This window comes from Candida pseudojiufengensis (assembly GCF_024610245.1).
Source record: "Candida pseudojiufengensis strain CBS 10847 chromosome Unknown scaffold20, whole genome shotgun sequence".
Taxonomy (NCBI): Eukaryota; Fungi; Ascomycota; class Pichiomycetes; order Serinales; family Debaryomycetaceae; genus Lodderomyces; species Lodderomyces pseudojiufengensis.
The window spans coordinates 68,913-83,368 of record NW_026261547.1 but is presented as its reverse complement, the minus strand read 5'-3'; the positions used below and the strand labels follow the sequence as shown (position 1 = coordinate 83,368).

The 14,456-nt window shown below is 27.6% G+C and overlaps 4 protein-coding genes across 4 annotated transcripts; 2 read left to right on the top strand and 2 right to left on the bottom strand. All coding sequences in view use genetic code 12, as the record gives it.

Annotated features, from left to right (window-relative positions):
- Positions 1-665: 665 nt before the first annotated feature.
- On the top strand, positions 666-2,699 carry KGF55_005624 (uncharacterized protein; the record flags this gene model as incomplete). Its single annotated transcript, XM_051760656.1, has 1 exon — positions 666-2,699. One exon carries the CDS (start codon positions 666-668, stop codon positions 2,697-2,699), a length of 2,034 nt encoding a protein of 677 aa, XP_051611653.1.
- A 2,213-nt stretch (positions 2,700-4,912) lies between these two features.
- On the top strand, positions 4,913-6,694 carry SRD1 (Srd1p; the record flags this gene model as incomplete). Its single annotated transcript, XM_051760655.1, has 1 exon — positions 4,913-6,694. The coding sequence occupies one exon, from the start codon at positions 4,913-4,915 to the stop codon at positions 6,692-6,694; it is 1,782 nt and encodes a 593-aa protein (XP_051611652.1).
- Positions 6,695-8,088: 1,394 nt separating this feature from the next.
- On the bottom strand, positions 8,089-9,315 carry TLG2 (Tlg2p; the record flags this gene model as incomplete). Its single annotated transcript, XM_051760654.1, has 1 exon — positions 8,089-9,315. The coding sequence occupies one exon, from the start codon at positions 9,313-9,315 to the stop codon at positions 8,089-8,091; it is 1,227 nt and encodes a 408-aa protein (XP_051611651.1).
- A 1,504-nt stretch (positions 9,316-10,819) lies between these two features.
- Positions 10,820-13,525, bottom strand: KGF55_005621 (uncharacterized protein; the record flags this gene model as incomplete). The annotated part of the gene is made up of 1 exon (XM_051760653.1): positions 10,820-13,525. One exon carries the CDS (start codon positions 13,523-13,525, stop codon positions 10,820-10,822), a length of 2,706 nt encoding a protein of 901 aa, XP_051611650.1.
- Positions 13,526-14,456: the final 931 nt, after the last annotated feature.

The following is a 14,456-nucleotide window of genomic DNA, read 5'->3' as shown; positions in this document are numbered from 1 at the left end:
CAATTTAATTTTTAGTTTGACGAAAATCACAATTTTGAGAAATTTGAAAATAGAATTGAATTATGGTTAATTTAATGGCTTCAAATATCAGTATAGGGTACTAAATGAAGAAGCAAAAGAGATTTTTTTCGACTGTTGATGCATTAGCTTTGACATATTTTATTACACTATATAAAATCTTGTCAAAAGACAGTATCAAGTAATTTATTCTACTTTGCCTTCGAAGTCATGGTAGTTTAAACAAACAATGAAATTAGCTTGAGAGGTTTCTCGAACAATGTAAAAGGCAAGATGAGTAAACACTGAAATACTGAGTCCAATGAACATAATGTTGTTAATTATTAACCCTTTTTATAAATTTCATTTCAATAAATGAAGGAGTAATTATTAAATTTGGTTTGTCTCATACTCAAATTATCACGCGTGATAAGTTTGTTGTACTAAATTGCAATTGGTTCTTCTGTTATTTCTGTGGGTACTTGGATTAGACGAAACAATCTTGAAACACTATATGGTAGCAATTCATTAAGACACGTCCAAAAATTTAATTTTCAATATTTTTTCGTAATAAAAAGAAAAATAGTGGCAACCAATATCAGAATTCACCTTCATTCTGATTCATCAACACAAATCAAATATCATAAAGTTCATGTCAACAATAAAGGATGGAAATATTTTTAAAACTACCAGAAGAATTATGGATGCTAATCATAAATTATATTGATTATCAACCAACACTTGAAGAGTTAGTCTTGATCCCAACTTTACAAAAATATGCTTTACAAGAAAGGTTTTCAAATTTCATACTTGGCAGTTCAGACACTTCTGATGGATCAATGAAAGACTTACAAAGATTATATGAGGTATACAATTTCAAACCTTCAAGAATAGTTATTGAAGCAACCAAGTTAAGTGAATTGTTGGGGTTACAAGCATCTACTACTGAGTCAGAAGAAACAGGGAATTTTGAAGCTGAAGCTATGAATCTTTACGGTCACGCTAAATTTGAAATTCTAATAACAGACGGAATGCATGTTGATTTGAAACTGATACTTAAAAACGTCAATGTCGTTGGGGTTCATTTGTCGGAATCTGAACCATTTGGCATTCTGGAAGATGGTGCAATAGAATTTCAAGCTTATTTGCAAGCCATTCAAACTAGCAAGATAGAGTTTATGACAGCGATTTATGCCAACTATTTTGCATTTAAATTTCCTACATCTTTGAAAAGATTGAAATTAGATACTATGATAGTTGAAATTGCGATCAATTTGAGTGATTTACAATGTCTTGAATATTTTGAATGCAGCGACTTAATTGGAGTAAAATCCTTAGATGATCTTCGGTTGACTAGGACAATACGATCCATCAAACTTTGCGGTTGTGAATTTGAAACTTTGGGAAATTTAGATGAATATGTGAAGTTGAGGTCCATTGAAGTTAACGATTTTAGCTATTTATTCGAAATTTTCAAAAGTACTTTCCCGGAATCTTTAGAGAGGTTGACATTATGTCCTTCTTTTGATGAATCCAATATTAGAGACTTATTTACAAGTGCGATAGAAGGGACAAACGAATATTTCGTATTTCCAGACTTCTCAGATGATGGGACTCTCCTTCGTATTGGGTTCAATTTTAAACTTACTTCAAACCTAAAAGTATTAAAGATTCATGATTATTACAAGACTAGCTTAGAGGTTGGTTTTAATTCATGCTTCGTGACACTCAGTAGTTTGGATCTTTGTGGCATTAAAATCAAATTAATCGAGCTTTTTCTGTCTATACCAGTGTTTATGGAGAAAGTCAAAATTATTCGATGTGAAGTTACAGATGTTTATAGGAAGCCACAATATCCTATAGTCAGGCAACTTTATTTCTCAGACAATCTAGTATTTAATACTTTCCAAATAAATTTCAAGGAAATGGTAAATCTAAATCAATTGGAGATCAAAAATAACTTTTTATATGTACTGGACACCGAGGAAAATAACCTTGAACTTGATCCTTGTCGATTCCTCATTGGTGAATTTGATGCGCTTGATGAAACTAGCGAATTTTTGAATAAGAAGAGAAAAATAAGCAAAGAATCTGAAACTTTGCAAATTGATGTATCTAATATCACATCTTTGGTTTTAGGTAAGTCCGATTTGAATACCTCGACAGTACCAGGAGTGGATCATTCAAACTGCATTCCTCAACTTCCATCACAAATTTGTATTAAAGGCTGTACAATTTTAAAGACTTTGCACTTGTCTGGGTTGGGAATTCAAATATTGGATTTACACAAATTTCCTATTTCCTTAAAGGATATAAGTATATCAAATTTAAAGCTTTTTCAAATAAAAGGAGAATTCAGCTTGCTAAATCAGTTAACACAGCTATGGCTGATTAACAATGGAATCACTCATTCAATGTTACTCCATCAAAGGTTTCCATCATCTTTGGAAAGATTATACTTATGTAACGATAAGATTGAAGATTTGACTTGCTTAAAAATAGATAATTGTGACAAATTGCATATTTTGATGTTGTTGGAAGTTACTGGACTGCTAAAACCGAAGGGTGCAAATGTATTGAAGACAACGTTTGTTGAGTTAAATGGTAATGCCTCTTCATCTTATGGAGTCGCTACAACTTATGATTCAGAAGAGGTGTTTTTGGTAGTTGATGGGGTTGATAAGAATCAAAATACCCTTTAGAATTTTAACGTTATATAATTAAAGGTCAAAATTGTTTCAAAATGTGCAGCTGAGTATAGTTATGATAAATTAATATCTTATAATTAAATCACACATTTTAATAACTTGTAGTTCACTCTCCTCAATAGTAAAACGTTAATGAAACATTTTTGAAAATCAAAATCAATAGATCATGATAAAAATTATTTTGCAAGCTATTGATTTCAGATTTACTTCAATTGATAATTTAAATTCAAATAAGTATCATCTGTAATCGTAGTCTATCATGACGTTTAAAGTATTTTAAAATAATGTTTAGAGGGAGGTAAATTGGTTAATACCCAGGATCAACTTCTTCCAGATGTAAATAGATCAATATGTGAATTTTGACAGAAACTATCATGTCATGGATTTTGATGAAATTTCTGAACAAATTTGATGAATCAGTTTCACCTACTAAGAATAAATAATGGTGAAAAATAGTTTAATTGATAGATAAATTGTAAACAATTAAGTAATTCGTGATGTCTACTAAGGTTTTTATCTACTACTTTGAGCCGTTGATGAATAACGTTTGAAAGGAATATAAAGCAGTACTTACCGATCATAATCTTGAATAACAATTCGAAAATAAAACTGAGTCTTACAAATTCTAATCTCTATACTCTACTTATACAAATTTTTGGATGGGTCTCCAGTCCAGAAAACAAACGAAGAATTGGTTGGAAGGATGCAAAGTTGAATCAACATATAGTGTCCAATGTGGATCATTAATTCTTATACATTATTGATCTATAATTAGTTTATGTGGTATCTTGTCGAAACATTTAGTTGTACCTAGTTATTGTTGATCTGAATTGATTCAATAGGTTCCTGATTCACAACAACTTAATAGACTTGTAGATTCACTTCATGAAAGAAACCTTGAAGTACTCAAGTTACTTTGTATATTATTTGGAATAGGGGTATAACTTTATAATTAGCAAAAGATATTTAATAAACAAGGTAGTGTAATCCTCGACAGAAAAAAATAAATTAATGTTTTAATTTACGAGAGAAAAAAAACAAAACAGAGCCGTATGACAATTAAGGAGTAGGAATTAATAGTACAAAGTCATAATCTTCTTACAATTGTCTCAGAGATAACCCACAGTTTTGTTTCATTTGTACTACATTCTAATCAATCATAGCATCTAAGGCGATGTAGACTGGTAGTTAAGTTCTAAACATACGTTGTGAGAATACAGGATATTATAAAAATTTGAAGATGTCTTATCCACATGGTTAAAGTAACTATGTGAATAATATTCAAGGCTATGTGAAACAATTCCAAAGCAATTGATTTGATCTATCTACTTAATTTTTTATAATACGAATAAAGCAATAAAGAAGGATATGACAAGGGGCTAATTAAATTAATTTTAATACGTACATTTTCATACTGTTTATTGAGTGCTTACAAGCAAGTGTAATTGAGATTTCTTTAATTTATTTTATAGCAAATCTAATCTACTTTTGACTGTTTATAGTTAAGTTAATTAGTCTATTGTGTTTGTATGTTGCATAGAAGTTGATTTTGTACCTCTTACTTTTTATTTCGTTTACATATGTTAAAAGATAAAGAAAGTGAAAATAAGAAATTAAAAACCCAGATCTTCTTAGTTTTTACCAAGTCAATTGATTCGTTATAAGTTTTGATCACTAACTGCCTCTGGTAAATATCCTATTTCACTAATTTTATCTAAATTGTCTTTAAACTCTGGTAATTGTCTATCTTTTATTTTATATGTTTCAGCCTTTTGTATGTGTGTAAAGTAATACAAAATTAAATACGCGAAATAAATTTTAATTTAATTAAATTTAATCAAATAAATAAAATAAAAATACAATTCAACAACATTCTTTTTCTAAATATTATTGAACAAACCATCGAGTTATACAACAAGGATAAACTATACATTTCAAGTTATTAGCTACCATTAGAACTACTACAACAGCCCTATTCATTTAAACTAACCATATTATTATTTAAATTTGAAAAAAGAAACCAAATCAACACTTGTTTCAAAACTTACGATTTTTAAAATTCAAATTTTTTTACAACACAATTTTTTACAACAAAAATCTTATAATTGAGAGACAAATTGCTTAAAGAAGTCAAGAAAACAGATAGCACCTATATCACCTATATCACATACTAGTAGGATCTAAAAAACCCGTATATTCAAAAAAAAATGGGGTTTAAACTAAGTTTTAATACAATATCATTTGTATTAATATTAATATCATTTGTATTTTTATTATTAGCAACAATTAGTTCACCAATTGTTACAATATTTAATTTAGGTAAAACTTCATCACATACTTATGGAGTATTTGGTTATTGTACAAATAATAATAATGATTGTTCTTCTGCTACTTATCCTATAAAATTTAGTTCAATTGATGATAATAGTAAAAATTGGATAATGAGTTCATCAACAAGAGATACTTTGGGAAAAATATTTATATTAACTCCAATTGCTTTAGGTTTTAATTTTATTTTATTGGTATTAATTTTTATTTCACATTTTGGTTTAAAACCTGTGGTATTAATTGGTATTGCAGTTAATGTTATTGCTGCAATTTTAACTATTATAAGTTGTATTATAACAATTTTAGTATTTCATCCAAATTTAGCTTGGACAGGTTGGATATTAATAGGAGCTGCAGCAGCTACTTTAATTTCCCTTGTATTTATGATTTTAACATTAACCGTCACAGGATCAAATGATGATGATGATGATAATGATTCAAACGATACAGGATTTGGTAGATTTACAAATAATAAATATGATAAATTAGATGATAAATTTAATCATATTCAAACTTCAACTTTTAAAAGTCCAAATAGTACAAGTTCAATGGATAATGATTATGATTATAAACCTTATGGTTCAAATAATAATGGTTTGTATGGTAAACAGAATAATGGTTATGGTAATGGTAATACTGGATATACTCCAACAAATGGAAGTAATAATGGTTTAGCTGGTGCTGCTGGAACTACTGCTGGAGCTGCTGCTGCAAGTGCTTATGGAATTAATAAAAGTTTTAATGGACCACCTGCTACATCAAGTAATGTAAATGGATCTTTTACAAGTAATTCATCATCATATTATACTAAACCACAAACTGCTAATGATTTCACTCAAAGACAAAATAATGGTAGTGGAACATCTTTAAGAAATATAAATAATCCAAATTATAATTCTTCAAATCCACCATATCCAGCAACAATTAATAATGGTCAACCAAATAATCCAAATACCGATGGTAATTCAACTTTTTCAAGAAGTGTATTTGAACATCATCCACAAGTAGAAGGTCATAAACCATTTACTGAATTAGATGATGATTTTGAAGATGAAGAAGATGAAATTAATAATAGAGGAGGTACAAATATTATAGTTACAACAAATGATTCAGATGAAGATTCTGATTTTACAAGTGTTTCACAAAGAGCTCCAAATCCTCAATATAATCAATTTCCTCAACAACAACATCCTCAACAAAATAATTATTATAATACTTATTCAAATGTTCAACAATATCAACCAATAAGTCAACAACAACAACAAGTACCACATCAATTACCAAATCAACCACAACAAGCACAATATCCTCAAAATTATTCAACATCATCATCACAATACGTAACTAGTCCGAATTCATATACATCAAATCAATATTTTCAACAAAATCAATCACCACATCAACATCATCAACAACCTCCCTTGCAACAAAGACCAACAATATCAGATAATGTATTAAATAATAATCCAGATTTTAATTTTAGTAGAAATTTACAAATTCAACAAAAACAACAACAAAAAAGAAGAATTTCTCCTGGATTTGTTCCTGTTGCTGCAAGATATAATAATAATACAAATAGTACTAATGCTAATGTTAGTTCATTAATGGGTAGAAATGGTGGTACTCAAGCTAGAAGTGGTCCATATGGAATAACTAGATAAGGATTGTTTGAGTACGATGTTTGGATGTTTGTGTACGAATGTTTGCGGTACTGATGAATTAAAAATCTACTAACTGATAATTCCGTGAATTGCATTTAAAATTATCTGAATTTGATTCAATTCTTTTTCTGTTTATGTTTTGTTGCTTCAATTCTTTATTATATGTTAATTAGTATTATTATTAAAGCTCTTTATATGTTGTTATTTGAATAATTTTTAAATAATACATCTTTATATATTATATAGTTTTATAGTTTTAATTCGATATATTAGTTTTAATACAATATAATTCGTATTTTAATTGATAATAAAAGAAGTAATGAAAAACGAGAAGTAAGGGTGTTCTGATATTGTTACTGTTCTATTATTGTGTAGAAAAATTAGGATTATCATGTTAATGCTTACTTCATTTTTGCAATAAAATATTATACAAACTTACTTTTGGAATCAAATGACTTTCATTGAACTTATCACCTTTGAGCGTACGATCATTATTTTGATTTTTTACTCGACGTTTAGAAACCCCATTTTAGCTCGTTTTACTCATAACTTATTTGTTTGCAAATTCATCATAATGTCAAAAAAAATATATTTATATCACCAGTACTTTGGATCAGAGGCTTCTCAAGATAAAGAAGTTATCGACTGTGTTTTAAAGTTCCTTTTCTCTGTTGTAAAATTGTGTTTGGGACCTAAGTCATTTAGATGCAAAAAATGGCCAGATTTTATGCCTTTTTTTCACAATAATAGAACAGTTTCAATAATAGAACATTCTCAATAATAGAACAGTCTCAATAATAGAACAGTCTCAATAATAGAACAGTCTCAATAATAGAACAGTTTTAATAATAGAACAGTTTCAATATTAGAACAGTTTCAATAATAGAACAGTCTCAATAATAGAACAGCTTCAATAATAGAACAGTTTAAATAATAGAACAGTTTCAATAATAGAACAGTCTCAATAATAGAACAGTCTCAATAATAGAACAGTTTCAATAATAGAACAGTTTCAATAATAGAACAGCTTCAATAATAGAACAGTTTAAATAATAGAACAGTTTCAATAATAGAACAGTCTCAATAATAGAACAGTCTCAATAATAGAACAGTTTCAATAATAGAACAGTTTCAATAATAGAACAGCTTCAATAATAGAACAGTTTAAATAATAGAACAGTTTCAATAATAGAACAGTCTCAATAATAGAACAGTCTCAATAATAGAACAGTTTCAATAATAGAACAGTTTCAATAATAGAACAGCTTCAATAATAGAACAGTTTAAATAATAGAACAGTTTCAATGATAAAACAGTCTCAATAATAGAACAGTCTCAATATTAGAAAATTTTCAATAATAGAACAGTCTCAATGATAGAACAACTGACTTAACTTATATTAATTCTATACCTATAGCTTTTGTTCCATCTATATTTGAATTTGGATGATTTATTTCATTATTTACTACATTATCAGAAGAATCATCAGTCAGCAGTTTATCATCATCATTAGGTCTTTCATTTGACGGTCTATCATCACTTGGTTTATCATTCGTAGGTTTATCATTATTACCAGGTTTTTCTATAATTTTAGTTTTCCCACCACCAGGTCTTAACATAAAAATCAATAATAAACAAAAAACACATAAAACCAAGAAAAATATAATTTTACATTTTGTTGATCTTTTTTGATAAGATTGAGCTTTAATTAATTCTTTATTTGCTTGATTTAAATCTTGAGATGTATTTGTTAAATTATAATCAATTCTATCTAATAATGTACCTTGTTGTGAAACCATTGATGACATTTCTTTAAATATTGTACTTATTTCTAATATTCCCATTGCTAATTTATTTATTTCTTTTTCTCTTTGATTGAGTAAAGGGTCGTTAGTTTGTAATTGTTGTTGTTGTTGTTGTAATTGTTGCTGCGGTTGTCCATTTGATGAAGTGTTTTCAATAATTTGTTTACTAAATTCATCAATATTATTCGAATTTTTAAAATTTTTTAAATTAATTAAATTATCTAATTCATCATCTTCATCTTTTAAAAAATTTATATAATTATTTTGTAAATTTCTAAATTCAATTAATGCAGTCTGGATCTTAGAAACATTTTTCAATTTCAAATTATTTAAAATTTCTAAATCATAATTATTATAACCTAATTTTAATTTTTCATGATTTTTCGCAAGATTTTCAAATTTTTTTATACTTACATAACATTTTTCAAAATTTATTAATATCTTGTAATTTAAATCTTCAATTTTTGATTCTAATTGCTTTTTATCATGTTTATTAGTTATTATTAATTGTTTATATAATGAATTTAAATCTTTTGTATCAATTTCAATTTGTTTTAAATAATTATTTAAATCATTTGATATTTCAAATTTTGATGGTTTTACAGATTTCATTTCTATATCTTCTGAATCCATTGATTTTTTATTTTTCCTTGATCCAAATATTAATGTATCTTTCTCTGATTCATCATAAAATGGATCTTGAATTGATGAATCATTAAAATTATCTCGATATGGTTGTGTGGATGTTGTAAGTGGGATATCTCGTGATATAGTTCTTCTATACGATAGAAATAATTTCGTTCGATCTCTAAACATTCTTGTGTGTTTATGCTATATGTCAAGTTGTAAGTGGAGGTTGAGGTTGTAAACTCGGTGATTATTAGTATGCAATTACTTTTGGTTGATGTAATTGGTCAGTCCAAAGTAGGTGAATTCGCAAGAAACGCCAATAATTGATGTGTAGGCCGGATGATATTCAAAATTATATGAATAATGACTGATGTATTTGATTTAATTAATATTTAGTCTTTACTGATAAGTCCGTATCAACAAATTTGAAAGGTCAATTACGATTAGAATAATTTGAAGAAAACTACGCTACCATATTCCTGATTACTATAAAAAATCAAAATTGAGAACAACAAAAATTTCAATGAATTTGTTGAATTGAGGAGGAAATTAATTTATAGTTAGAGTTTATGGTGAAGTAAGTAAGGTGCTTTGAGGTTTTCAAATCAAACAATAGTAGGGTGTTTAAATGCCGGCTCTGACTATGGCTGCTCTGAATTTGGCTGCTCATACTGTTTAAGATGGATTTACTTCTGTCAATATCAAATCATTTTTAAATTCCTTCCCATTATCTGATTTGAATTCGTGGAAACACCTTACTTCCTTCTCCATCCATCAAAATGCAAATTGATTGGTTATTGATGGATTGAGGTTAAGGATTTGAGATTTAATGAGGAGCACTTGTTGTGAATATTGTTCCTATTGATGATCAGATGATTGCTTGCAGAAATTTATTGGTTATTTGAAATCTGGTGCAAATTCAGCTGGAAGATAATTTCAAGTGGGTACAAATGCTTCTGGAGCTGAATAATCATTCATTTTTCATCTAGCTGCAGGTTCAAGACCTTGATACAGGAGAAATTTGGGATAACAAATGGAGCATGAAACGAAGGATTAAATCAGAATTACAAATTTTCAAAGAAAAGGGCTAGAAACAGTTGAGGGACAAAACGATTACTGCAAATTTAAAAGATTTAACAAATGATGTATCATTTTGCATTTTCAAAGGTAAGTTTTGACTTCCAATGTGTTGCAGTAGTCATACTTTTCCATTCTTCACTAAGACCCGGGTTTTTGAAGAGGAGAAGGATGAAAAATCATGAATACAGCAATAGATTGGAAGCCAAAAGATTGCTTTGAGAATGCAAGTAATTGCAACATCAATGCTTCGTTAATTGTCAGCAATATATTTTCACAACTTAGTTTCTTTTACAAATAAAAACAAACATAAGACGTGTTCTGTCTGTTTTTGTTTGTAAAGGTAACTATCAGATTTTCAAGAATCATTCAATCTATTGTCTAATCTGTTGGGTTTATTTAATTAAATCATTATTCACATCTCCCGCTCAATTCAAATACTCACTTATTCCTCAATTACTTATGGACTTTTGTAGCAAATGAGTAACTTCGAAGAAACTTCAAAGAACAAGTACAAAGTAAAAAATATATCAAGTTAGAGTTTGTAATGTACAAAAGTTATTAATCAAATTTTTTCATGATTAAACTCAATAGATATTCTATCTACTTCTATCTACCCTTCTTCTTCTTCTTTTTTATAATTTTCAACACCTCTTAAACCATATTTATTAGTTAATTTAAAATATTTTAATTTTAAAGGATCTAAAATCATATTTTCAAAATCTAATTTTAATTTTTTATTAGAAGATTTAAATTTATTATTTCTACCATAATTTTCACAATAATTTGTTGATGATTCCATTGCACAAACTACATTGTTGTTATTGTTATGGTTTTGCTTTTGATCAGTTATTTCAAAAATGTTCAAGTCTTTCAAGTTTTTTAATAATCCTTTTATATTTATTCTATAATTTTCATAATCACTTATTGTTAATGTAATTGTTAAGTAATCATCTTTTATATTGTTCAAAATTCTGTGAACTCGTGTTTCAATTTCATTTGATGTTGGCGTCTCTTCTTTTGATACTTCTTTATTTGATATTTCTTCTTCTTCTTTTAATATTTCCTTCTTTGATATCTCTTCTAATTTTGGTAGGTCCTCTTTCGTTTCAAATGACCAAACTGATATACCATTAGGTATTAAGATATTTAATTTCCCACAACTATCTTCAGGTATCATTATATCCCAACCAAAAACAAACATATTGAAAGTTAAAGCTGAAGAAACATGAGTTAATTGAAATTCATTATTCCCTTCTTCCTTTTTGGAATTTAAATCCCTTGAAATTATAACTAAATTCGGTCTATACATAGTTTCTCCACATCCACAATTATCTAAATGAGCTCTTGCTACCCCTATCCAAATTTCCTTTGGGTATTCAATTGGTAAATCCAATATTTCATTAATATTAATTAATTGAGTTCCACCTCTTAATGGTCCAACTTGATTATATGTTGATAATTTATTATCTAATCTATAATCAAATTTACAATTTCCAAATTTAAAATCACATTTTAAAACTTCTAAATTTGCCCATCTAAAAATAAAATATAAATGAGTATCATAACCTAATCCATTACCTTCTACCCCGTCTTTTGAAAATCTATCATGATAACTTATAAAAGGAGTCCAATTTTTTTGAACTTTTAAACTTTTAAAATCTTGTAAATTTAATTCAATTATATTAATCTCATTCTTATGACTATTTGGTTTTATTTGCCATGGCCATGCTAAAAACATTGATCTATAATAATCAAATTTTTGATTAATTCTTGTATCATCATCATCATCATAAAGATCAGGTTTTAAATGATAAGAATTAAATATAATTATAGGTTCTTCATATCCTAATTTGTTTTTTACAAGAATTAATCTTGGATCTTCTGGTCCATAATAATTTGCATCTGGATTATTTAAATCCTTGAAGAATGGTATTGAAACAAAATGTGGAAATTTTATAATTTTATGTTGAAAAGTTTTTAGTTTTTTCAATTTATATTTGAGAGTTTTTGGGTTTTTATTTGATTTTGCATTGGCATTAGTTTGGGTGTTTGATTGTTTTGATGACTTATCTGCTGATACTTGAACATTCATATCAACTAGATTACCTGGTTTGCTTATGGGTTTGCTTGGTGGTTTGTCGGATGGTTTGTTGGATTGTTTGAGAGGTTGTTTCTCGGCGTTGACTTGCACATTGGTATCAACAAGGTTAGCATGGTTTTCAGAATCAGGTGCTTTAGGATCTCTATTTTCAGACTCTAGATTTTCAGGTTCCACTTTTGTATCTGGATTTATTGATTCTGGTTTTTCAAGATCATTTTCATTAATTTTATCAACTTCAACTTCATCTTTAGCTGGTGGTTTTTCTCCATGCTTTTCAGATTCAACTTCCTCTTTTGACTGTGGTGTTGTTTCTCCCTCCTTCTCAGTCTCCACAATCTCCTTCTCCATTTCTCTTTTCTCAAGTTTAATATTAACATCATCATCTTCATAAATATCAGATTCAACTTCTTTTAAAGCATCTTCAATAGATTCAACTGGAATAAATAACTTATAATCTTTTAATTCATTCCAATTTTCATCAAATATTTGAGCATAAGTTAAAGAAAATAATGGTCTATTTCTAATACCTGTTGGACTATACATTATTCTTGAAATCAGATAATATATTCCATAATTTTTCAACCAAATTGAACTTATTGCAACTTTATACCAAAATTTTTCAATAATATTTAAATTTAATTGCAATTTTAATTCTGGTAATATCATTTGTTTTAGATCCTTTAGATATTGATCTCCATTAGGATCTTCAATTTCTTTTAATATATTTTTTAAAATTAAAGTTAATTCATTCTCAATTGCTTTTGATTCAGATATTTCAAATTGATTATTTGTTTCAATTTCTTCACATCTTGTTAAATCTAAATCAATGTTTTTTACATTATTAAACATTGAATATTCTAATGGTTTATATTCCATTTGTTTTTGATTATTCATTGGATTTATATTTTTAGCATAAATATATTTTGCTTTTTCTCCATGAAGTTTGATATCCTTTTTGTAATTGTCAATGAATGTTGCAAATTGATGATCATTTTTAAAATAATTATTAGGGAAAATTATAGGACTAGTTTGTAAATTAAATAAATTTCTTAAATTTGATATTAGATATATAGATGATGAAGGAGATGAAAATAAATATGAAGATGAGCCAAAATATAATTGTAATGGTATAAATAGTAGTAGTATTCCAATTATCCAATATGATGAATATGTTTTTAATTTTTTAAATACTTTGGAAATATAACTTTTAATCATTTATAAATATATTAGGTATATCATGTAGTATTATGGAATAGATGGATTTTCTAATTGATAAAGCAAACACAGGTTAACTCTGTTAAAGATTCAGATAATGATAACGACAAGGATTCTTAAGATACACATTCATCTAAGTAAGTCTCTTTATTTTTCAATTTAATGGAATTTGAAAAATAAAAATTAATTTTTAATGATAAAGTTCGTAAATTATGAAATTGTGCTTCTTTAATTAGGCTTAAACAATAGTGTGTGATTTTTAACATAAGTTTCATCGATTTTTAACCCTACCGTTCCGCCCTCAAGCTACCAGCCTTTCCCGAGAACATATCTTTCAGTCTCCATATCATCCCTCATCTGGTGTTACGCGTTACATTCTTTTCTCACTAAAGTTTTGTTAAGTATATTGGTTAACCCAACCCGCCTTGTGTTTCTAATTTGAATGTAACTGAATCTTAATTCTTTTTAAACTTTATCCAAATTACACAAAATTAGATTTCTAATTTTGAACTTAAAATAAGGAGAAAATATTATTATAATTATAATTTTGCACCCAAAAGTATAAATGGTTGAATACCAAGAGAATAAAAATAAGATCGTACCTTAAACATCTTGATATTTTTATTAGGGTCTAGTCTTGTGACTTAAGCAAAGAGTGAGATACTACTGAGCAGTCTATACGAAGTTAAAAGTCTTTCCATTAGATTCCGATTTGAACGAGGCTTATACATTTATTTTAATTCTTCGTAACCAGTTTGATAAATTGTATCCTATTCTCTGTGTTAAGCAATTACCACACAAAAGCTCTACCTTTTCTCTCAAATATTTTTAAAATCAACTCAAATTTAACTAAATAATTCTTACATTAGTTAAGTCTATTCTAAGATGCTAAAAATGTGTATAGAATATAATGTATAAATGCTATAAAATC